The 24,403-nt window shown below is 35.7% G+C and overlaps 3 protein-coding genes across 5 annotated transcripts; all 3 read right to left on the reverse strand.

The window, feature by feature from the left end:
• Positions 1 to 721: 721 nt before the first annotated feature.
• Positions 722 to 8,546, reverse strand: LOC137966041 (indole-3-glycerol phosphate synthase, chloroplastic-like). Its single transcript, XM_068812496.1, has 11 exons — positions 8,507 to 8,546; positions 8,140 to 8,360; positions 6,012 to 6,272; positions 5,697 to 5,873; positions 4,517 to 4,591; positions 4,281 to 4,325; positions 4,013 to 4,177; positions 3,668 to 3,746; positions 1,627 to 1,709; positions 1,437 to 1,505; positions 722 to 928 (listed from the first exon to the last, which is right to left on the reverse strand). The coding sequence occupies exons 2-11, from the start codon at positions 8,290 to 8,292 to the stop codon at positions 845 to 847; spliced, it is 1,191 nt and encodes a 396-aa protein (XP_068668597.1). The 5' UTR covers positions 8,293 to 8,360; positions 8,507 to 8,546; the 3' UTR covers positions 722 to 844.
• Positions 8,547 to 8,989: 443 nt separating this feature from the next.
• Positions 8,990 to 15,879, reverse strand: LOC137966057 (tryptophan synthase alpha chain-like). Of its 3 annotated transcripts, none has more exons than XM_068812521.1 (9): positions 15,369 to 15,879; positions 14,937 to 15,083; positions 14,766 to 14,831; positions 14,141 to 14,243; positions 12,903 to 12,979; positions 10,279 to 10,356; positions 9,736 to 9,813; positions 9,427 to 9,486; positions 8,990 to 9,329 (listed from the first exon to the last, which is right to left on the reverse strand). In XM_068812521.1, exons 1-9 carry the CDS (start codon positions 15,555 to 15,557, stop codon positions 9,195 to 9,197), a joined length of 933 nt encoding a protein of 310 aa, XP_068668622.1. In that variant the 5' UTR covers positions 15,558 to 15,879; the 3' UTR covers positions 8,990 to 9,194. The 3 variants fall into 3 exon arrangements, with proteins under 3 accessions (XP_068668622.1, XP_068668621.1, XP_068668620.1); XM_068812520.1 differs by having other exon boundaries at positions 14,132 to 14,240; positions 15,369 to 15,878; XM_068812519.1 differs by having other exon boundaries at positions 14,132 to 14,243; positions 15,369 to 15,877.
• A 6,254-nt stretch (positions 15,880 to 22,133) lies between these two features.
• LOC137966201 (cytochrome b561 and DOMON domain-containing protein At2g04850) lies at positions 22,134 to 23,550 on the reverse strand. The gene has a single exon (XM_068812753.1). The coding sequence runs from the start codon at positions 23,469 to 23,471 to the stop codon at positions 22,272 to 22,274; it is 1,200 nt and encodes a 399-aa protein (XP_068668854.1). The 5' UTR covers positions 23,472 to 23,550; the 3' UTR covers positions 22,134 to 22,271.
• Positions 23,551 to 24,403: the final 853 nt, after the last annotated feature.

Raw genomic sequence — 24,403 nt, forward strand, 5'->3', positions numbered from 1 at the left:
TCTCCTAGGATTCTTATATTCAAATTGGTAAGGAAATCCTTTTTTAAAAAAAAACTTTCAAAATTAAACTCCTAAAATCCAGCCCATTCCTTCCTCAATTATAGACTTTGGAACTTCTTCTTTATAAATTTATTACTCCAGCCACTACAGGAAAATCAATTTCTTCAAACAAGTATTTCTGCCAGCAAACTTTTATTCGTCGATGGAAATGCTTATCCCAGCAAATTCCAGAATTCGTTAAAGTTAATACTTTTTCAACGAATTTTAAATTCGCGACCACAGATCAATTTCAGCCAACGAATTTTGAAATTTGTAGGGAAAACAAATTCCTAGGAAAGTTTTCCGTTCACATGAAACACTTTTCTCGACGGATTTAGATTTAAGGATTTTTTGAATAATCTGACAAAGATAAATATTCAAAAAAAATATTGGTTCTACCTGTTCTTCTTTTCTATCTTATCCTTGTGATTTTACTGTTTCATAGGATATGATCCATGACCCAGTAAATAGCCTTATCATTAAAACTCTTCATTCTAACAGTGGAGTTTAAAAATTAGATGCAGTCTTCATGGCATAGGAATCAGTTTTCTATCCTGGAAGTTTCAAGGTTATTTCTTCCTGTTCTTACTCCACCCAGAAGCCAAATATATGCTGCCATTGTTGGGTGAGGAATAAAGCCACTGAAACATAAGTGGGAATGCAACTTAAAATGGAACAACGTTAAAAGTCATGTGAATTTTTATTTTATTGGATAGTATCGACTATTGAGTATGAACTACAGATGGTTAAAATTGAACTTGTTTTTTGAAGGATACTTTTCCATTTGAAATTGAAAAACAGAATATCAGGGAGCTATGTTTCTACCAAAGAGTCCCGAGATACCTTCAGATGGATCAGCCTGTTTGACAATAGATTCACCAACCAAAACCTGCAAAAAAAAATGGGACGACAAAGTCTACTGAGGATTCACTATGACATCAGATAAGTGGATTTACCGACAAGACAAGATTCGGGCATTTGAGAGTCGAAGTTACTGCATAAAGATAATGAAAATCTAGTTCTAGATTGTCTGGTCCAGCACCATCTCTTGGCCAGATGGATTTAAAGTATCACAGACCAAACCAGACATGAGACATGGTGAGGAAAGATGCTGATCTCCTAACTGCTTGAGCATAATGAAAGTTAGCTTGCACAACAGAAAGTTGTGAAATATGATTTCCATATCAGCTACAAAGAAGTATAGGGTTCTGAAATCTGGAGTCTAAAATGGAAGTCCGTTATCATTTCTATATCTTTACCTTGATCATGTTTTCACTTCTACATCTATGATATTTCTTTATGATGTTTAACATGTGAATCAGTTGCAGTGAAGTTAGTTCGCACAAGAGAAAATGTAAAATATTATTTCTACATGATCAGCTATGGAGAAGTCTTACAGCTTTTACTCCAGCTTCTTGCACGAAAGCAATATCATCCGGAGTAAAAAGCCCAGATTCACCGACAACCTGGAAGAAGTCACTGCATCTTTGAGTATGCATCAAGATTCCAATGAAATTTTCATGGTGTCATGTAATTTTGAGTGAATTGGTTTATAAAGAAAATGGATGCACAAAGAAGCACTCTTACAATAATATCTCTTTCACGTATAATCTTGCCACGCTGTCCTTCAAGAAGCTTTTTTGTGTTGCTAATATCAACTTCAAATGTTTCTGCAAGAATGTTTAAATGAAATTTCAGGGGATAATTGATGTAACAGACTGGTTTAAGATCAAACATACAATGACAAGTGAGTCCATAAGATTTCTTCCACCAGGAAAAACAAGGTGTCAACTTTCTAGGCTGTACTCTTAAGCAAACCGAAGAAAATTCTCCCTGAGCTTGGAAGGGCAGTTTGTCTGGGTATTTAGTATGTTCATACACATGATATGTTCATACACATGATTACTCCAGGACAGCCTCCTAACCAGGTGTAATGTTGCTTTAAAACACGACAATATTAAAAAGAAAAAAAAAAGGCAAGTGAAAAGGAAAAAAACCGCTTCATAATCACAATAATTTCCAGCAAGGAAAAATACCAATAAAAGTCAATTCAGAATGGGCTGACATCAGTAAAACGAAACATGTTGAGATATATCTCTGCACTATGAACTAACACTGTCCAACTTAGAACAAAAAACATGAAAACTGGCAGGGTGATGGAGTGCTAAATTGGCATAAGCATTGTGTTTCTTCACATTGAATTGTGAGGGAAAAAGACAGCAAGAGAGCAAAAGGAGATACAAGAATGATGGAAAAGGGATGATGAGAAAAAGAGTAAGGGACAGGACTAGGAGACATGAAAAGGGAAATAAGAAAGGACGAGCACATGTAGGGAGAGGACAGAAAGCTAGGGAATGGGTGTTATGGAAGGGAAAGCAAATCATAAAATACCCTCATTTAATTGTGCAATAGGATAAGGAAAATGTCTTACCCCTGACAGTTTCGTTCAGCCAATAGTAACAGCCAGAATTTCCCAAATCCTCAAGCATGTAAGAATCTTACGTTCATATCTTTTTAATTTTTTGAATGATTGACAACATTATTAAGAAAAAAAGGCCTGAAGTGCAAGAAGATCTACAAGAGAAAAATCAGGAAACAAAATACAAAAAGAATGCTAAAATGCTTAAGTAGGATTGGTAAAAAGTTAGATGGGTCATTAGGTAAATTAGCAGTTAGATGGGCAGTGGGTTGGGTTTTACGAGGACACCCGTCCTAACTCAAAAACCCCGGGTTCGGGTTTCTGGTTTCACCCCGCAGGTCGGGGACGGGGCGGGAAAAAAAAAACCTCCAGGTTTCAGGTCGGGACGGGTTTTCCCAAACCCAACCCGCAGACGAGACAGGGATATAAACAGGGTTGGGATGGGTCAGGGGTGAATCGGGTTTACAAGGGCGGGCGGGGATGGGTCAAGTTTAAGTCGGGTTTACGGGAACAGGGTGGAGATGGGGTTGTGGAACGGTAACAGGGTCAGAGTTGGGTTTGACGATTCAGGTTTTTTCGGGATCGGGTTTTGGTGCAGGGGATTGGGGTCGGGTTCAGGTTTTGGGAAACCCAACCTCGATCCAAGCCGTGCCCACCCCTACTACCCGTGCTACTAATCACAACTTTCATCAGCCTCTAAGTAGATGAGGATGGATTTTGTATCAAGATATTTCTCCATTTCTGATAATAAATCAGATTAAATGGGAAATTACATTTGAAAAGCTACACTGGAAACTCTGCAAGTTCTTCAAGACTACTTTTTCCTTGTGAACACAAATTTCCTAGAAGGGAAAACAAGTCTAGATTTTACATGCAGAAATTTTTTATTTTTTATTTTATTTTTTTAAATGATTTTTATTTTTTATTTTTGAAAGTCTTACATGCAGAGAATTTTAATTAATTTTTTAATGGCTTACATTCAGAGAATTATGTGCCAACTTTTCCCATGACCTTTTCTTAAGACACCTGTCCATCATTCAAATAAAACCAAGTACCTCATTTTCTTTCTTAAGCATCATGCCTAAAAACGATTTCTCCATCATGTACAAATAGACTCATCTCCCCAAGAACAGAGCATTAAACTTCCAAGACCAGCTTAATGATGCACTGAACTATCACACATTGTTTGAACTGCGTCCAGTAGCTTACCAAGGTTACGGTTGTTGATACCAATGAGCTGGACCCCCTCGATTCCAAGAACCCGATCCATTTCTCTTTCATCATGCACCTTGAATCAAGTAGAGCATCAAAAGGACTTGTAACTGAATGTCTAAAGCAACTAGATATGAAAAAGAAGAGATAATCCAGTAGGCTTCTAGTGGATGAATCTTCTAGGATAAATAAAATGAGTTGAATAGATTCTCAAAAGATAGAGCAGAATAAGCCATGAAAGAAATAAGATACCAGGCTTAAAGTGAACGATGTAACACCATCACTTAAAATTATTTTAAAAACAAAAAGAATCGAGCACAGTGAAGAAATTGTCCTACATACCTCAACTAAAGCTGTCAGACCAAGTTTTTCACATATTTTCACCATATATCTGATATCAAGATCAGGCAACACTGCAGCTATTAAAAGAACTGCATCTGCGCCCTTTGTTCTAGCATAGTATATTTGCCATACTTCTATAATGAATTCTTTGCAAAGAAGAGGACACTGCATTTCATGCACAAAAGATATAACAGAAGGACCTCAACATGAAACAAGTATAACAAGACAAATAATTTAAGTTTTGAGCAACTAAGTCTCAAAAACAAACCTTTACTCCAGCACTACGTATGGCTTCCAGGTTGTCAAAACTTCCCTTAATCAACATTTAATTACAGTTAGTACAAAAATTAGTGCATGAAGTCACTAATAAATACATACCTTTGTTAACCTTGTATCCAGGTCCATCAGAAAATGACAAGCCGAAGTAACAAGAATTGGATTTTTCTAATCCTGAATTCATGTGGGACTATTCTGACAAGACAATCCTGAAACAGAAATATTTACCTTGAAGTACTTTTCATCAGTTAAAACACTAAGGCATGCTGCTCCACCTTTCTCATAAGCGTAAGCTATTTGAACCTGCGTATAGAGAAAGGCAGGAAAAAAAATCAAACAAAATCTTTTGTAACAAGGGAAGAAATTATTTAAAAAAAAAAGGGGGGGGGGGGGCTGTTGTGGAATGAGAGAGCCAATTGGATAAACTAACTGCAAGGGCCTTTACAAGATCATTTTTCTTGCCAGTTTCCTTAACAACTCTTTAGTTGAATGCTTACAAACTTCTACTCTACATGCTAGGATTTTATCAATAGAAAAACAAAGGTCAAAGACCAAGATTATGTCAATAACTGTAGTCAAGTGAAAGTCATGCAGATCCTAGACATGGTTTACAACAGGAAATGTGCAATGTTCAAAAATTTTACTCTTCAAGTCCAAATCTTTTGGCTTTCTGACATGAATGCAGAACATGGGAATGGTTCTCAAGTTTACTCAATGACCACACAAGCAGATGACTTTAATTGAGATATAAACCAATCTAGTGAACTAGACCAAACTTCAAGACACATGATTTAGCTTGCAAATTTCTCAAAGTTAACACATTCACTAGGAACTCCTCAAATGATATGTATCTAATCTCATGAATAGGAAGTCCTCAAATGATATGTATCTAATCACATGAGTTGATTTAGGTTCAATAATTCACACATGAGACAGAGAGAGACAGGGAGAGGGAAAGAATTTAAAAATCCCTGAATGAAGCTGATTTAACATCACAAAACTCACCAACTGTCATGGAGAAAACACAATGAGACTTTTGGAATGATAAACTTTAAATATGATGGAAGAAGTCAGAAAAACAGTTATATATCTTTCTTTCATGACTGGATTCATTAAAAAAAACACCATATATATCCAGATGCTGTATACTCCCTGCCTGCATTTTGCATATTAGAATCACTCTGAAAATAACAACCATATTAATAAAACAGAACATCTAGACCCAAATTCCCAGTTCAAGCTATAAGAAAAACCATCCATAGCATATCAAGGACCTGTTATAGTTCACATCATGCTACACGAATGGAGGAATGTCCCTAAAGATCACATCCACATTGAATAATATGACTGCACTCTTAGGACCACAAGCCAAAACCAGAAATACAAAAACCCAGGAGATTATTCTTACAGGATCAAAATCCTCTCGCAAAACTCCTCTACTTGGAGAAGCCTTCTTTACTTCAGCAATTAGAGCTGGCAGGCCAGTTCGCATATGAGATGCCTTCAGAGCTCCAAAAAAATCTCGAACTGGAGGCGCACTGTCAAGTGCTTTTGCTAGAACTGACAAAGGCCTTCGCCCTTTCAACTGAATAAAGTTCATGGGAACAACAACTTAGAGCTCAGGGAGCATAGATTACTTCCTCATGTAAAAACAGCAATTAAAAAAGATAACTTTCAAGTGGAAGTGGCACATTATCCAACTCAGGTTTAATTTTGGATGTACCTGTGAGACTTCCACATCCTTGTGCCAAATTATTTCCTCTAGTATGTTCCTAGGAGTGTTGCCTTCATTCTGTAGTCGGAATTCAAAAGGGCCCACATAATGTCGAGGTGGTCCAGTAGGTGGACGTCTTCTGATCCTAATGCCTTGGTTGGCAGCTATTTCTTCTTGCATTCTGCCCAATTCCCACTCCTTAATTTCAAGAGAATTTGCAAGAGAATCGGCAGCAGAAAAAGTAACAGCAGATCCATCCTTGCTTTCAGACTGCAAACATCAAAAGTAGCATGCTTGTCTTTATTTGTAGGCAACACCTTAAAAGAAGAGCTACAGATAGTACATCATTTCAAATTGGGGTTTTAGTTTAACAGATGTAGGTCAAGTGTTATATAGTACTTTTGACAAGGTCATTTGACAAAATATGAATGCTTTCTTGCATTACACTAAAAACACATATTGGATTAGTAAACTATCTCAATAGAGATGATATTATATGAAACTCATGCAGCATAACTCATTCACTTGAACTTGTTTGGATGGAAATCACTCCTTCAAAAAGAGAAAAAGATGAAAATCATTTATTTCAGCTCCTCGTTTAATACTAACTTAAAGCAACAAAAGATACAAACACAAGGAACCATTACAAAAACTGGAAACTATTTAAAAAATGAGTGAGGACCTAATAACTCAAATTGAAAGAAGAATAAAATTCTCCAAGTTCATATTAACTTTCCTTTTTTAAAAGTCACAGGTTGACTAGAGAAAGTCTAAGAGAAATTATGACAGAGATCATAAATTGAGAAAATGACAAAAACTTTTGCAATACTGTGCTGAAAATGCAACACACAATAAGAATTATCACATCTTTTAGAATAAAATGAGGCATACTACCAAAACTATTGAAGACAAAAAACATAAGAATTAAATGGGAAATGAAAAACCAAAAAAATAAATCAAATCAAATTGTTTGAATTTTTTAGTTCTAGAGTGTCATATAGTAAATATAAAAGATTTTTTTCTGGACAACTTTGGTACATTTTTTAATGCCTTCCTTAATTATCTATAGGAAACTCTTTTTATATTATATATACCACAATGTTTCCTTCAGGTTACCTAAAAAAATTCCATATCTCCAACAACTGTCTTCTTGGTTTACAGAATGACTTAACAAAAGGGGTTTTGGTGAGAAATGGATTCGCCTTTCTCCAAGGAGTTTCCCTTAATATGGCAAGGGATCTAATAATCAAAGAATATGAAAAACTGCACTAATACCAGAGATAAACCAATCCTTTTTGTCTTGACCTTTAAGATATTTGTATTTTTCTTTTTTTTTTTATGGTCAAGGGATTTAAATTTTAGGTCTCCCTTTCTGGTCATTCAGGAATGTTCTAAGCATTATAAGGCAAAAAATCTTGAGTCCATATCATTGCTCTAAAGAAATTGTTATAAAAGTTATAGTGTAGTAGTAAATAATATGAGACACACAGCGAGGAGAAAGTGAGAGAAAGAAATGAAGAGCCATCTGAAAGAGGAAAACATGATCAGCAGACGTCCTCTAATAAAATATACATTCAGCAGAAGTATCAATACAATAAGGATTGTTAAATCACTCGGTAACAAAAATACATAGAAACTAAATCCCCAATAAATGACCAAGATCAATCAACACATATCAATGGGAGCAACAGAACTCCAAAGAACTCAGTGCATGAGTACGACCTCCACAACCATTGAAGGGAAAATGAAGCGAAAGGAAATTCATAAAATCATAGGAAGCGTGAGCTCCCTTCCCACCAAGCCTTGTTCAATCCTCCCTAAAATCACCATTTGTTGCTAACCATTCACAGGAATGTGACTTTTACAGCATAAGGAGGATGAGTATCACTCCTAGTTCCAATATTTCTTCTGAAAAATATTAAAGAGGACCAGCTGCTCGTCAACCGAAGGTTGATTAAAGTCGACCTACAATTGAACACATTATTTACTTTACTCGCTTTAATTTCTACTTTCGTTCAGTGACCGACAATGAGGCCCCCTAATCCCCTCTCCATTGATATCCCAAAGCGTCAAATGTTAACAGAAAACAAATTGACAATGTCCACAAAATTAAGCAAATTTGCAGTTAATGAGTCACCTGCTGAGCTCTAATGCTCCAGAGAGAGGCGCAACTCTGTTTCTCCACAAACCCAGGAAAGCGCCTCGAGAGTATGAAACTTTGCCCGCATTTTCGGGCAGAAACTGTCGGAATCAAAGCCCTCGGGATTGTTCTAATGGAAGTCCCATCCATATCTCCAATCAAACGAGATGAAAACAAACAAGGGTTCTTTTTTTCGTCGAGGTTGCTGGTGGCTTCCCCTGCAGTAAAAAAGACCTGGTTACAGGCTTTTGAAACATTAATCTACTTGCATAAAAAATATTACAATGAAATGGATAATTTTTAATAAGGCCTTTATATTACTAAATATCTTTATGATCTATTTTGAAAAAAATCTAAATCCTACCTGAATCCGGTAAGGGACGATAACGTTTTCGTAAGCAGACCTAATTTCATCTTTGGGTCTATTGTTTTTTATTATTTTTATCCTTTATCAGCTGTCCTGTCTATCGTGGACTTGTGTGTCTTCGTTGAAGAAGGCTCAGACCTAATCCATTAAAGACAAAAAGTTAGTGCCTGAGCGAAGAGTCACCTCCATTGATAACAATCATCTACAGAAAATAAATCAATTTCCACTCCAACTCGGGCACATTTAGTCAAGAGACGCAACCAGTGATTTGGTGCGATGGTGTGATGCTTATCGCAGCAAATTCCTGCAACTACACAGCATTCGGCTCAGCGTGAAGCGTCTCTCGTAAGTGCAAACCAGCACAAAGATGAGCTTCAAGTCAAATGAAGCTCTGCGATTCTGGTTTACTGCACCGTTTGTCGCAGGCAAATCCCAAGCTAAATAATGGAGCTCAAGGAAAGACCTCAATGGGAAAAGAACAAGACAATGCAAAGTTGACATTGAGGACAACAAGATGTTTAGTGAATTTTTGGTTGATGATAGTTTAGCCACAAGTGGCTGAATTCCTCTGATGTTCAACATGATTGAAACATAATTTAAAGACATCTGAAGATGAGACAGAAACTTGTAAGAAGAGATGCAAAGTTACTTCGAAATCCATACAATATGAGTTGTTATATGGTTCTCAAGGGAGTCCAGTCTTGAGAGAGTTAATGAAGGTTTCTAGGTTATTCAGTGCTTCTTCTGATGATTTTGCCCCACCCAATATTTTCATTATTGCACTGCCTACGATAACACCGTCTGCACCCCAGCTTGCAACCTGCCATACGAAGCAGATAAAAATGATAAGGTTAAGCAATCACCATTGACAACAGTCCAGGATCTGATGAGTTTGGTTTTCCTTTCAGTGCTCTCACCAGTTTCACTTGTTCAGGAGTTGAGATGCCAAAGCCAACTGCCACCGGTTTCTGAGTTGCCTACAAATGAATGAACAGAAGTAGATGTCTGTCAGGATTCTGAAGCAAATAGTGAAGAATAACGTGTAAAGGAAATCAAATAGTGTTAACCATGAATGGCAATCCGATGGGCAAATTTTGATGATAATAAAAACCAAGGCAAAATCAGAAATAGTCATGCTTATAGAGTCAGTATCTCAAGATATTTTACCATGATAGGAAAGTAAAGCAAAGTTCTCAGAAAGAATTTAAACCGGGAATGGAAATAACCTCTTTAATTTCCAGGAGAAGTTCTTGTACTCTGTTATTCACAGATGCACGGGTTCCAGTAACTCCAGTTGAGCTTACCTGTAAGGTGATTTGACAGTTAATGAAACAAAAGGTCCTTTTCCAAGAGAAAATCCCAAAAATAAGAAGTACCAAACTGATAGTAAAGCTTGTAAAAGAAAGCTCTCCAACATACTAAAGTCGACCTGGTTATCATGTGAGTCAACCTGGTGAATACTCCAAATACTGTACAGTTTTGGAGGGAAAAAGGGGAATGCTCAAACAGGAAGCAGTGCTCAAATACTATAAAATGAAACTCCATGCTTAATAACTTAAGAGAAAATAATTTCCTATTTTATAACTAATGACATGGTAAATTGGAAGGTCAAATGCATATGCATGATCATTGAACATAAGAGGACATTGAAGCAACCTCGCAAAAATACTTCCTTAGGAGGACACCAATTTCCCAAAATTGAAACTGATTATCTGAGGATGGAAAAGACACAAGTACATAAAATTAAACCTGAAAGAAAATGAACTTACAAGATAAACAAATCCTTCCGAAGCTTCAACAATGGCTTTCATTCGATTAGATGGCGTTGTTGGTGTTGTAAGCAGCACCTTGGTGATAAAAAAACAAATAATTCAATTAAGTGCATCATAAGAAATAAATAGCTAGCATTTTCGAGGATAGGATAAGAAAACATATAAAAAGCTTTTAACATTGCTTTTCTTCAGAACTTGTACGTTAAACTCAATATTCAACACAATGTACATATGATCTCTATAAAATGCTACCTACATCTTACCACTATATTAAATTTTCTGTTTTTTTTAACAATGAATGATTTCATTGAAGGAATTAAAAAATTTCCAAAATCATCATATACATGACAAAACCTCCAAAGTGGAGGAATCCTCCTAAAGACATTTAAGAGATGACTATGGTGGAGTCCCTTTCAATAATGAGTGGAATTGTGAAATGCTGAACAAATAGCTTAACACCTTGCAGCTGCGCTCTGAGCTTCGCCACTTTCAACAGAATCGCCATTCCCAAATGGATCAAAGAATACAAGAAGAATCATGCCTTCATGATTGCAAAGTATTCCAATATCTGCTGGCCACAGGTTCCCCAACAGCTCTTATCAAAGTTTAGTCCAATGAGCCAGGAGGAGAGCACCACGAGAGGAAAGCTGTGGAAGAAGACACAAATATTGGCGATGAGAGAACACTGCTTTTCAATCACCAGGCTTTGGATGGGGAGCTTGGGTGGAGAATCTGCCTTGCCCACACCAAAATGAAAATGAATGTACCTTCAGTAACTCTTACTAAGAAATCAGAGTGCCAAAATATTCTCTTATTTCTTTCACACCAGAAGGCCCACAGGTCTTCTACTACTGCAACTTTCCAAAGGGATTTTCCAATCTTTGGCAAACGGGATGCTTGTTATGGGCTTAAAAAACTTGAAAAGGACGCCCAGATGGACAAAATAGTGCAAACTATGCTTGTGTAGTAAAGCAGTATCACTGTTGTAGAATACGATCAGTCACTTTGCTCTTTTTCACCACCGAATATACACAGTGAGTTTATGACATGGAAACCTTGCTTAGCCAATTTGCCACATGGAAGGATTCTGCCATGAGAAGAGTCCAGATGAAACGCATCATCTTGGATGGCCCAAATAGATTCCAAAATAGGCTAGCTGTGAATGAAGTTGTTGCTGCCTACATTGTGGGAGAGCATATTGTAATAGGAGGATACTGAAAGTTGCCGTGAAGGAGCAGGACTCCAGATTGGCTGATCCTCTTGTCTGGCCACTTATGAATTGCTTACCTTCACTTCATTGTCATTTAGTAACCTTCAGAAATTTAAATTCCGCATGCATCATGAATTAGGGATTGAAATGCTTTGGGATCAAGCAAGTCTGAACAGTCTTGGGGAGCTAGAGCTGAGGAAGCCTTGGCCTAACCATGAGTCATCCCAAAAAATTACATTAATTGCACGGTTGCACCATCCTTGAAAGGTAACCTCAGGTCGCTGCTATGGGTTTGCTTTTGTTTGCAACTGAATATCAAATATAAGAAGATCTGTTAGGTAGTGGATCATTTGGTATACAAGGCGACTGGGAAGGTTATACTTCGCTGTAAGAAATCCTCTCCATAGAGCTTGTTTCTCTGAGGAGAACCTCCTGAACTATTTGGCAAGTAAAGTTGAGAGCATGGACTTTTTGAGAATGGTGGTAGCTATATCTCATTGAAATTTTTTGCATGTTATATGATACTAGAGGATATTTAACCCTAGCTTATAAAGGGAGCAACTTCTCAACAGGAATATGCACCCAAGAGACTCCTTTTTTAGCTAGTAAATCTGAAAGGTATTAACTGATTGAGGGGCACGTCTCCATTCAATCCTCCATGAGGATTTAAGATTTGCAATTTCATCAAAATTTAGCCTAGTCTCCATGGATTGGCTGATTTCTTGGCCATCCATTACATTTGCTTAATCCCCTTCCATGATTAGAGGGCCTGAAAACTTTTGTTCAAATAGCCTCATACCACGTAGGAGGGCTTGAGCTTCAGCTTTCATCGAGCGTCACACGCAAAGAGGCCTTGAGTAAAGAGGTAGTATGGTACCTTCATGATCCTTGTCACTGGAACAATGGAGACCCCCAATGCAGCCCAAAAACCTGCCCGACCCAGGGCATGGGCCAACCTTCACCCTGAAGGTGACAATCAGTCCTAGGCACACGTGGCTAGAGGGCCAAGGAGATTGTTAGAACACTACTGCATGTAATTGCAATAGTTGTCAGGCTATTTGATCAATTGGGTGTAAGTGGGACTTGAGAGGAACTGTTTTAGTGGAAATAGGGTCAGATTAATCTTTTTAATAGTTAGGCATTGGCAAAGAAGAGGGAACTTGCCCCCACCCTTAGATTCTAAAATTGGAAGAGTTTTAGTCAGATTTGAGTCATTATCCATGTCTCAGACCCGTTGTTTGTTGGTGTAAGCCTGAAAGTGAGGGGAAGTGTTAGTGAGAATAATCCCACAAACACAAGTCATAAGAAAGATTCTTTGATTATTCGTTGGATAATAGCCTTCAAACCTAGGCTAATCACTTTGGGATGGACCCTGAACCAACTTTTAACGAAGAAAAAGATGGAAGCTTACTAGCTCAATATTAACTTTAGCAGCTTCGTGCCGCAATATGCCAGTTTCCTCCAATGGGACATCTGGCACCACAAGCCCTGCAACATATTGATAATCAACCATAAAGTCAAACTCAATTGAATCCATGTGTCCAGTTTCAGAATATATGAATCATCAAACCTTACAAGAACTTGACATGAATAAAAAAATTGTAAGTTGTTGTTTTTCACGTGATGAAAATTTAGAAGAAAGAACCTTCACTTTGCTTTAAAAAAAAAAAATTAGTACAAAGAGAAGATGAGCACAAGAGAAATGAAATTTCAGCCAGTACATCAGACAATGCAACCTATTGGGGTACCATTCATATGAAATTAGGGGAATTAACAGCCATAACCTCTTCAAGTCGGCTATCATATACAAAATGGAGGTAAACTCAAACAAACAAGGGCACGGTAAACAAGCTCTAAAAACATTAGCAATACTTTCAAATATCTGGACTTCAAAGACTCCATATGCAACCTACGTGAAGAACTAAATCATCTATTTATTATTAAATTATAAGCAAGTCATTTCAAATAAAACATATGTCTTGATTTTAGAAAAAGCCCAAATGGATTGTGCCTGTGAAATGATGAGAAAAAGCGGTATGAGGGAAGAGAGGAAGAAGAAGAGAAAAGGAGAAGTGCCAGAAGAGAGCATATAGACTGCTCTCAATGGGATCAGAAAATCGATCCCCTTTCCTTTATTCAATTATGTGATTTTGAGAGACAATGACCTCTTTGCTTCTCTTACATATAACACCTAATAAATCCATAACTATACTTCCAAAACATATAAAAAGTGGACCATAGACACAACTGAACAAACTGAACATGATGACACTCACCCTGAAATGTACAGATTATGTAAAATAACCAAACTACCCCTTACATTACATTTAACAGTGCCTTTGGCTCAACAGCCACATTCAGAGGGATTCTAGTGAGAAGTCTTGGGCTCAATTCACACCGGTGGAAAGGGGTGCAGTATACATGCATAATCAACAATCAACGTGTGTGTATATATATATATATATGTATGTATGGATATAGATATATATATATAAGTATGTATGGATATATATGTATATATAACATGAGCCAACTATATAATAATTCTTGTTCATCATAATTGTGACTTTAAAGAATATACTAGCAATACATATAACACAACCATTTCAATACTCATGTCTCAAATAAAGTGGATATTACCATGTATACCAACATCTTTTATAGTATGCATAAACTTTTCCACCCCACGCTTAAGTATTGGATTGTAGTATGAAAACAATGCAATTGGAGAGGATACTTGTGGGACCACCTGCTTAGAAATGTTGAAATTGTATGTCAGATCTTTGAAAGAAAAATTCTACTCAATGCACCTAAGTTGAAAATAGGAACAGAAAAAAATTATGCATGCAATTCAAAAGAAGTTAACACTTGTCAAAAAAAAAAAAAGTTATACACATGCATAGATGGATAGACGAATGGGAGCTTCATGCTAGTGACCTCCATTTTAGCCTTAGAAGTTTGTGTGAGCGTCTCAAGTCCAACACGTGTTAAAGAGAACTCCATGCACTGTGTGATACTTCATGTACTGTGTGAGTGTGACAATCAAATTAAGAAATCAAAACAAAACAAACAGCGTAACTGGTCTAGCAAACTATAAGAAATGGATCTCAGGTTTCAGTATCCAGTTAACACAAGAACTTGTCTTGTGAGCAAGAAAACATATGATACCCATCTCACATCTGTTGTCATTTATTTAGGGAATATAAAAGGTGTGTGTGCAAACAAGAGCATTAAAAACCTCAAAAACTTGATTAAGTTGTGAGAATAGCGCTACCTGCTTTAACATGGATATAATAGCATCAAAGTTGGCTCCTCTAGCTAATGCACGTGTAGCAGCAGCCTTGAAATGACATAGAAAAATGGATTAAGAACAAACTCAATTAAAACCAAAATGCAATGAAAAAAAGAAGAAGAAGAAGTAAAAACATGCAATGCATGAGCGGACCTGAATTACTGGACCATCTGCCAGAGGATCGGAATAAGGCAAACCAAGTTCAATTATGTCTGATCCACACCTATCAAGTACTTTTAAGGCTTCTGCAGTTGTTGCCAAATCAGGATCTCCGGCTGTAATATAAGGTATAAATGCTACCTATACAATCCAGATACTCTTGTTAAAAGAATTGGTAGGGGAGGAAGGGAAAAAGTTGAAAAAGTAGTAAGAAGAACTAGAAAAACTCAGATGACTTCTTCTGGACAAATGGTGCTTTATTATTTTCAAAGTAATAATTAAGGGGGCAACCAACAAATTCAGTGGTGAAAAACACAATGCCCAATTTGAAATCAAGCAAAATGCACAAATAACAGTCGAAATAAAGATTATAAAAATAAGTATGAACTTTAAAAATAAAAAATAAACTGAAAAAAAAAATCTCACTTTGCCTTGTTGTTTCAACTTGGAGAAGGTTTCTGAGATTCGAGCAGTCTGAGTAGAGCTCATGGAAGCCATAGGAGTGAACGACTTGGAACAAACAATTGCTATGGGAGAACGGCAAGGCACTAGAAGTCTATGAGATTGAGATTGTCCAGGGGAGAGAAAGCGGCAGCTTCTGATAGAGAGGGCCATGAGTAGAGAGAAAGTACTGGCAAAGAGAATCAGAATCACAGCGTGTAATTTGGGCGTGTGAATCGGTTCCTGTACGCTTTGCTGCCGTGATAACGCAAAATCAGAGTGATAAAAAAACAGACAAATTCACCGGTTGGTGAAAGCAAGTCGTCCACCTCGATTCTATCGATTTTCTTCTTGCTATTTTTTATGCCAATTTGTCTCCAAGCAATCTTTCCTAAATCTGTAAGAAAACAATCAAAACCTTCACGAATCCCTGCATTTTCAATCCCATGATCTCATCCATCATCACTCATGCACGCAACACATCCCAACATATTCTAATTCGTTTATGGCACAAAAATATATTTTAATTTGGAACAATTCATCCACTATGGGATAAAGGTCAGATTCTTCCACTTGTTTTTGCTATAACTGTTTGGTTGATGATCTCTGTTTGTGGACTGATCAGTCTATTATTCTACTACTGCCCCTTTAGAGGGTTGTCTAATGCTTCTATATTGTGTCACCTATTCTATGCTTTTCGTCAACCCTAAATTGAGATTTTTTTTGGAATTTTAAGTTCTAGTTTGGTGGAATTAAGGATTTTCATCCATATACTAATACAGATTGGATTCAAGTAGTTCAATTTCTTAATGGTCTCATACCTAAGTATGATGTCATTTGAGCCCAATTGTTGGCAAATGATGATGTCTTGACCCTTGAGTAGGTAGTTTGGTGCAACGACCACCCAAAGTTGAAAAGATAATAAAAAAATTGAAGCTATGGATCTTGGCTTTAATTCTACCTCAAACAAGTATGAAGCCTCACGAGGTCGTGGGAAAAATATTCACTCAAATAAGTGGATATTGCGATAGAGGTGATAGAAAAGTGCATGTGTTCACTGTAGAAGAACCGATCATTTCTTGGATAGGTGTTGGGAGATGTTTGGAAAACCAACATGGGCTAATTCCACAAGAAAATGAAACTATAACTTATGCTAGTCCGCAAGAAGAAATTCAACAATTACTCCAATTATTGCGCCAATTGACTAGCCCCACCTCCTCTAATTCCAAAGGTCTTGAATCCTCCACCAATGTGAGTGCCACCATGGCAAACATAGGTATGCAAGCATTTAATATGTCTCATCATCTCCCCTAGATTATTGATTCATGAGCATCTATTCTTACGTCAAGTATGTCAATAGTATTTCAATTTGTCTCCTTTTTCATTCATATCATAATGTTGCACTGATAAATGGATCTACCTCCCTAGTTCAAGGGAAGGACACCATTCATACGACACCCCATATATCCTTGGGTTTCATTTTGTTTGTCCCAAACTTTCCAGTGAATCTTTTGTATATTAGTAATGTCACTAAAATTTTAAATTGTTATGTAACATTTTATCCTACTTCATGTGTTTTTTAGGAATTTTAGATGAAGATAGACAATTGGTTATGGGTATGAGAAATGTGGGCTCTACTTCCTGGATGTCATATTACCTTACAAACCATGTCAACTGGGAACACACCATAGAACCAGTGTCCATCAAGTTCTAGTTATAGTTCTTCAACATTTGAGTTGGTTCATTCAGATGTATAGGGCCCATGTTGGGTCCCTAGCCTACTTGGTTTCCATTACTTTGTTACCTTTATTGATTTTTTTAGTAGAAGTAGATGGGTTTATCTCATGAAGGAGAAAAAAAACCTTTGATGTATTTTTAATTTTTGAATGTTATAAAAAAAGTTTGGTGCTTCTGCTCATACCTTCTGTTAGAGAATTGTCTTGAATTTATGAATCATAAGTTTACTTCATTTTGTGATCTTCATGGCATTATTCACCACACCATCTACTAGCATACCCCTTAGAAAACTGGGGTTGTAGAAAGGAAAAACATGCATTTGCTTGAAGTTGCCTGAATATTGATGTTGCAAATGCATGTTTCTAATGTGATGCTATTTTGATATGTTTCTTTATCAATCAAATGCCTTCATCCATCTCGAAGGGACATATTCATATACAAGTGTTAAAACTTTAGTGCAAAATTTGTATGTTTCTTCTTCATGTGTTTGGATCTACTTGTTTTGTTAATTTGTTTGGCCATTCTCTTGAAAAACTGTCTCCTTGTATTGTTAAGTGTGTTTCATTGGCTATTCATGTCCTCATAAGAGGTATAAATGCTATGATCCTAGTACTCACAAAATATATGTTTTAGTGGATGTTTTGAAAATACTCCATATTTTGTGTCCTTTGATCAATCTTTGTTTGTGCCTACTTCATTTGTAGATAATCTATTACATAGTTGTCGTGGATGCTTCAAGTATAAGTATCTCACCACCATCAAACAAGCCACTATAAGCGTATAGTTAACAATCGTGTGCCTTGCTACCAACACATGCCACCAGGGTTTTTGAGCCTCCTCTGGACCAGCCATCATCCTCTTTGCCTACAAATCCTAGTGTCTCTGATTTGGATCTTCCAATTTTTATTCGAAAAGCCAAAAAGTCATGTACTTCTCATCTTATATCTAATTATGTATCTTTTGATTCTTTGTCGCCTTCCTATGAATCCTTTGCCATGTCCCTATCTATGTGTTATATTCCTAACTCAATGCAGAATGTCCTAGGTACATCTTAGTGGAAATGAGCTATAAATGAGAAGATAGATGCTTTCTTCTCTAGGGGGACGTGGAGTCTTTGCTACCTTCCTACCTACTAGAGCAACTATTGTAGCATGTCATTGGGTGTACACATATTAAGTGTAATGTCAATGGCTTTGCCATGTCCATGTCTACAAGTTCTTTTCCTTATTTAATGTAGGATGCCCTAGATTCACCTTAGTGCAAAGCGAGCCATGGATGGGTAGATGAATACATTCGTCTCTAGGGGAGTGGAGTCATTGTGATCTTCCTATGGGAGAAACTGATGCGGGATGTTGTTGGGTATACACAATAAAGTGCAATATTGATGGAAATACCAATCGACACAAAGCTCGGTTGGTTGCAAATGGAACAATTGGTGTCAATGTATTTGAAATATTTTCTTAGGTTGCCAAACTTACTCTATACAAATTTTGATATATATCGTTGTGAACAAAGGGTGATCTTATTTCAACTTGATACGAAAAATGTATTTTTTTATGGTGATTTGAAGGAAGACATCTAATGGAGCAACATTTTAGGTATGCTGATCAGGGGATGACATGGAAGGCGTGCAGGTTGAAGAAAACTATTTATGGACTTAAATAGTGTCCCAGAGCATGGTTTGAGAAATTAAAGTGATTATATATTTTGGATATTTTAGGAACCATTGCGATCACTCTATGTCTGTGCTAAGGAGATGGTCAGGTGTCATAGTTCTAGTTGTATATGTGAACGATATTGTGTTATCTAGAAATGACCATAAGAAGGCTGAGGAAGTTAAAGAGTAACAAGTAAGATAATTTCAGATGAAGGATTTGGGGTAGTTAAAATTTATGATTGGAATTTAAGTAGTCCACAGTCAAAAAGAGATTGTTTCATCTCAGGGAAGTATGTAGAGAACATGTTAAAGGAGTATAGATTATTGGATGCTTGTCCTATCGAAATACCCATGGAATCATGGCCTTCCTGATGAGTTAAAAAGGCCAAACATTTTCTTTGCAATTGAAGTAGTCAATTAGTTCATAGAATCTCCACCAAAAAATCATTTTGGTCGTCTATAGAATTTTGAAGTATCTAAAAGATTTTCTGGAAAAGGATTGTGGTTAGTCGATTTTATATAATTTTCTAATGCTAATTACATTGGATCAAAATCATATTAGAAGGTCTACAATCAAATATTGCTATTATGTGGGAGGTGATTTGATTAATTGGAAGAGTAAAAAAATAAATTGTGGTAGCTAGATCAAGTGCAAAAGCACAAAGCCATGGCCATATAGTAAGCTAACTCCTATAGGGAAAATAAATTATTGTTGAGATGGGACCTCAAGTAAATGAGAACGAAGCGTAATAATTTGGTGTTCCATGAGAGGATAAAATACGTTGAAGTTGATTGTCATTTTATCAGAGATGTTATTATACAAGAAAAAAGAGTTTATACTCTACCTTGAGGGAGAGTATTAGAAAACGAAACTAGGGGTATTTTTGGTATTTTATTAATGAGATAGCTACTACCTCTAGTGGTCAAATAGGAAGTTCGTCCATAAGTATAGTCTACTTTCTATTCATTTTATGCATCGATATGTTTCATATTATGTGTTCTTGTACTTAGGGTTATTTGAGTTTCTATCCACTTTATGCATTGATATGTAGCATATTATGTGTTCTTGTACTTAGGGGTATTTTGGGTATTTGTAAATTATATATTCGATTACATGGCAGGATGACATGGCTTCTGATTATGTGATAGGTGACATGATGTAAGACTCTTTGGGTGCTAATATGGAGTGATGACATGACACTACGTAATCGGTCAAAGCTTACGTGTTGCCTTTGACTATACACATGTGCATATGACCGATCAAAGTTGGGTATTTATGAAAATAAGTTAAAAATTTGTTTGTATTGGAGATTTTTAGGATATTATCCAACTTTTTAAACATAATAGACAAATAACCAGCTTTTTAACTTATTTTCAAAACTACCCAACTTTTACTAGTCAACTACATATGTGTACAATCAAAAGTTACACGTAGGCTTTGATCATCTTCCAAACACGTAATCATCTATATAGGATACCACATCATTAAATAACAGAAAAAGCATCAAGGTCAATTTAAATGTTACATGGTAAACATCGTCATCATCCATGTAGTACATATTATTATCGATTTAATATATTTATTAATTGAAAAAAATTATTTTAGAGTTTAAAAATAAAATATATTTGTACACTTTACCTTATATTTATAATAATAAAATATAAAAAATCATATTAATTAAATAAAAAATCTTACTCTTACCTATTTAATACCTTTCATTACAAACTTAAAATATTTATTAATTGAAAAAATATTTGAAATTTTTATTTTAGAGTTTAAAAATCAAATTTATCAGTAGGCATTTATTACCTTATACATAAAATAATAACATATAAAATAAGTAAATTAATTAATTAAAAAATTACTCTTACCTATATAACACCTTTTATTATCGATTTAAGAAATATATTAATTGAAATAATATATAATAAAATATTTTTTTATTTTAAATATAATTTATAGGTGCAAATTTTATTTCCTTATATTTACAAAATAAAATATAAAATAAGTATATTAATTAATTAAAAATATTTCTCTTACCTATTTAACAACTTTTATTATCTATTTAGAATATTTACTATTTGAAAAAATATTTTAAAATATTATGGTAGAGTTTTGTAATAAAATTTATCGGCACGCTTTTTATTACCTTATATTTATAGTAATATAATATAAAATAAATATATTAATTAATTAAAAAATCTTACCTATTTAACACCTTTTATTAACGATTTAAGACACTTTCTAATTTAAAAAATAATTATTAAATTTTTGATAGTTCCCAAAAAATTATTTTTGAAAACTATTAAAAAAATTTTAATTATTTTTTAAATTAGAAAATGTCTTAAATCGATATTAAAAGGTGTTAAGTAGGTAAGATTTTTTAATTAAATAATATATAAATTTAAGTTTTTATTATTATAAATATAAGGTAATAAAGAGTGTATGAATAAATTTTATTTCTAAACTTCACAATAATTTTTTTTAAATTTTTAATTAATAAATATTTTAAATCAATAATAAAAGGTGTTAAATAGGTAAGGTAAGATTTTTAATTAATTATTATGCTTATTTTATATTTTATTATTTTAAATATAAGCTAATAAAAAGTGGACCGATAAATTTGATTTTTAAACTCTAAAATAATTTTTTTGATAAATAAATAATTTAAATCTACAATAAAAGGTATTAAATAGGTAAGAGTAAGATTTTTTAATTAATTAATATTCTTATTTTAATAATTTATTATTTAAAATATAAGGTAATAAAAAGTTACCCATACATTTGATTTTTAAACTCTAAAATAAAATTTCATCTATTTTTAATTAATAAATATTTGAAATCAATAATAGAAGGTGTTATATAGGTAAGAGTATGATTTTAATTAATTAATGAACTTATATTATTTTTTTATTATTGTAAATATAAGGTAATAAACCGTGTACCGATAAAATTTTCTAATATTTTTCAATTAATAAATATTTTATAGGTAAGAGTAAAATTTTTAATTATTTTAAATTATTTTAATAATTTATCTTTTTAATATAAGGTAATAAAAAGTGTAACTATAAATTACATTTTTGAACTCAAAATTATTTTTTCGACTAATTTTATTTAATAAATAGTTTAAATCAATAATAAAATGTGTTATATAGGTAAAAGCGAGATTTTTAATTAATTAATATACTTATTTTTTATTTTATTATTATAACTATAAGTTAATAAAAAAATCGATAAATTTTATTTTAAAACTTTAAAATAATTTTTTAATTTTTTTTCCCAATTAATAATTGTTTTAAATTGGATAATGACGTGGCTTGCCATATAATATTTTAAACTAAAATGGATTCGATCAAGCCTAAAAAGGACAAATGATTTGCCACTAGTTATAAAATAACCAAACCAAGAAAAAACGAAGGCTGTCTATTTCCAGACAGTCCCCGGAGACCAAAACAAAGACTCTCTCTCTCTCTCTCTCTCTAATTTATAACGCTCAGTGACTCCCACTTCCCTTCTCAAACCTCCCAACCATTCCCTCTCTCCGCAGCTTTTCCTCCTTGGCTTTCCTACAGAACAGAACCCAACTGTTCACCTCCAGCGCAATGCAAATCCCTATCAGAGTGGCCAATGCCAGACAGTAACCTAGTTTGGCATACGAGAGCCCAAAACCCATCACTTCGAACCCTTGAAAGACGTTCACAACCCCTACAACAACACAGGCATACCCCACGAAGTGGTGGTAAGACTTCCAGTACTTCCTGAACTTGTGCGTCGTCTTAGGCCTAAACATCAGTGCAAGTGTCTGTAAAGCCCCCAGGCTGAAGGTCGCGATACCGAGCTTCCGGTGGAGTCCGTAGGTGACGGCAGGCGAGATCGATCCAAGCCGCATCCCGATCGCAAACCCGATGGTCCCTAGCACGAATCCGGTAAGTTGGATGGCTGCATGGACGTAGAACCAGGTGGGACCGATCGACTGGATCTGGCGGAGGTAGCGTGCGGTTACGGCCCCTACGGGGAGAAAGAACCCCCACGAGACGGAGTTGAGCACTGCATGGGTTGATTTGAGGGTTGAGATCTTGGTATGGCCGGAAGTGACTACGCCGGACGTTATGTCGACGGTGGTGATGGATCCGAGATCGGCCGTGGTGGTTGGATGAATGGTAGGGGAGTAGCCCTGCACGTAAAGGCCCCGGTTCCATACCAGGTGGATCCTGGTCCTGTTTGGCTCAAGCTTGAATGTGCCATAGATTTGTACAGGAGCCCCTTCATGCACCACAGCAGCCTTAACACCGTAAAGTGAAGCTGAGGAGGAGAGAAGATGGACGTCGAGCGGACGTGAGAGGAGAGGCGTCCGTTGAAGCTTCACGGTGGGGTCTAGGATGTAGGGAAGGACGACGAGGTGACCAGAATTAGGGTCGGAGAAGGCGATCAATGCACGAGTACCCGTCATCTCCGCCGATATAGGATTGATTCCCCACCCGACCCAGCCTGTAGGTGAGATAAACGAACCAGAGAAGGCGATTTCAAGCGTTGCATTCCGTGGATGGAATGTCCAAGCAATCGAGGCCGCCTGAGTGGGGAGTGTCATACACTTCTTGAAGGTCTTGGCGCCGATCGTGGTGGCACAACGGCCGGCGTGCACAGTGGGAGAAGCAACAAGAATGAAGAACAAGAAGAAGAAGACGACACCCATCCTCTCAACGCATCAAGATCAGTTGAAGAGAGACAAGAACTTAGAGAGAATAGCCTGAATAACACCATGTTTGGTGCGTTTTGAGGGCAATGTGAGTAGTGAAAGCTGGTGAATTTGATAATGGCTACACTATAAAGCCTGTGTTTAGCTTTGAAGCTAAGTTAGCATGTGAAAAGGTAGGGAAATGAAGAACTATAAAGCCTGTGTTTTACGTTTTTCCTCTCTATTCTGAAAGGTGTTTGATCATGCCATGGAAGAATGCTCTTGGGTTGGTGAATAATGATTGAAAGGCTTTGCTTAGTTGGGAGCTTGTCTTTCAAGTGAAGACAGTGATGATCACTGCTTCATGTTTCGACTCTAGCCTTTGTTAAATCACATACAAGTATGAAAGAAGAAAGCACTTTGGTCCATACTTTTTTTCTCATAGTAACCAACAAATAAACCATCCCAGTTTAATTTTAATCATGCTTTGCACCAGGTTTACTTTGTTGTTAAACTATAATATGTGCTAATTAAATTTTTTAATCTAATATATTTTAAAGCATTAGCTATTTTGAATTAAACATGATTTTTTATAGTATTATACTATTAAAATTAACTTCAAACTTAATTTTTTAATAAATTTTGAGTTTACAAACTCAAATCCTGCCTCTCTATTACCGATTTTTTTTCTCAAACATTTCTTGTACTCCCACTGGCGAAAAAATACTTTAGATGTTTCACATGAAAATAGATAAAGTCGAGTTTGGTGAGATACCTAATAGAAATGGTTTAACCCATATGGTCGGTGCTTGCCTATAGTGGCAAATATATCCCACTTAAAAATCGGATATGGATAGCCTAGAATAAGACTCATTTGTAGAGTTTCTCTTTCAAGTTTTAGTTATGGAAATATCACTATAAATCCAATGTCTAAAAGACCGAAAGGAGGT

This window comes from Aristolochia californica, unplaced genomic scaffold, assembly GCF_029961685.1.
Source record: "Aristolochia californica isolate CCGP_79_NKW_82.1479 unplaced genomic scaffold, dmAriCali1.0.hap1 SCAF_5, whole genome shotgun sequence".
In the NCBI taxonomy this organism is placed as follows: domain Eukaryota; kingdom Viridiplantae; phylum Streptophyta; class Magnoliopsida; order Piperales; family Aristolochiaceae; genus Aristolochia; species Aristolochia californica.

Excerpts from the sequence above, each read along its gene's own strand:
- LOC137966201 (XM_068812753.1), bottom strand. The coding sequence starts at position 23,471 with ATGGGTGTCGTCTTCTTCTTCTTGTTCTTCATTCTTGTTGCTTCTCCC.
- LOC137966041 (XM_068812496.1), bottom strand. The coding sequence starts at position 8,292 with ATGGATGGGACTTCCATTAGAACAATCCCGAGGGCTTTGATTCCGACA. Across the intron at positions 3,747-4,012 it reads GTCTGACAGCTTTAGTTGAG|GTGCATGATGAAAGAGAAAT; the intron begins GTATGTAGGACA and ends ACTTGATTCAAG. Across the intron at positions 929-1,436 it reads AAGAAGCTGGAGTAAAAGCT|GTTTTGGTTGGTGAATCTAT; the intron begins GTAAGACTTCTC and ends TTTTTTTTGCAG.
- LOC137966057 (XM_068812519.1), bottom strand. The coding sequence starts at position 15,557 with ATGGCCCTCTCTATCAGAAGCTGCCGCTTTCTCTCCCCTGGACAATCT. Across the intron at positions 14,244-14,765 it reads TTATATCCATGTTAAAGCAG|CAGGTGGTCCCACAAGTATC; the intron begins GTAGCGCTATTC and ends AACATTTCTAAG. Across the intron at positions 9,814-10,278 it reads CGGAAGGATTTGTTTATCTT|GTAAGCTCAACTGGAGTTAC; the intron begins GTAAGTTCATTT and ends ATCACCTTACAG.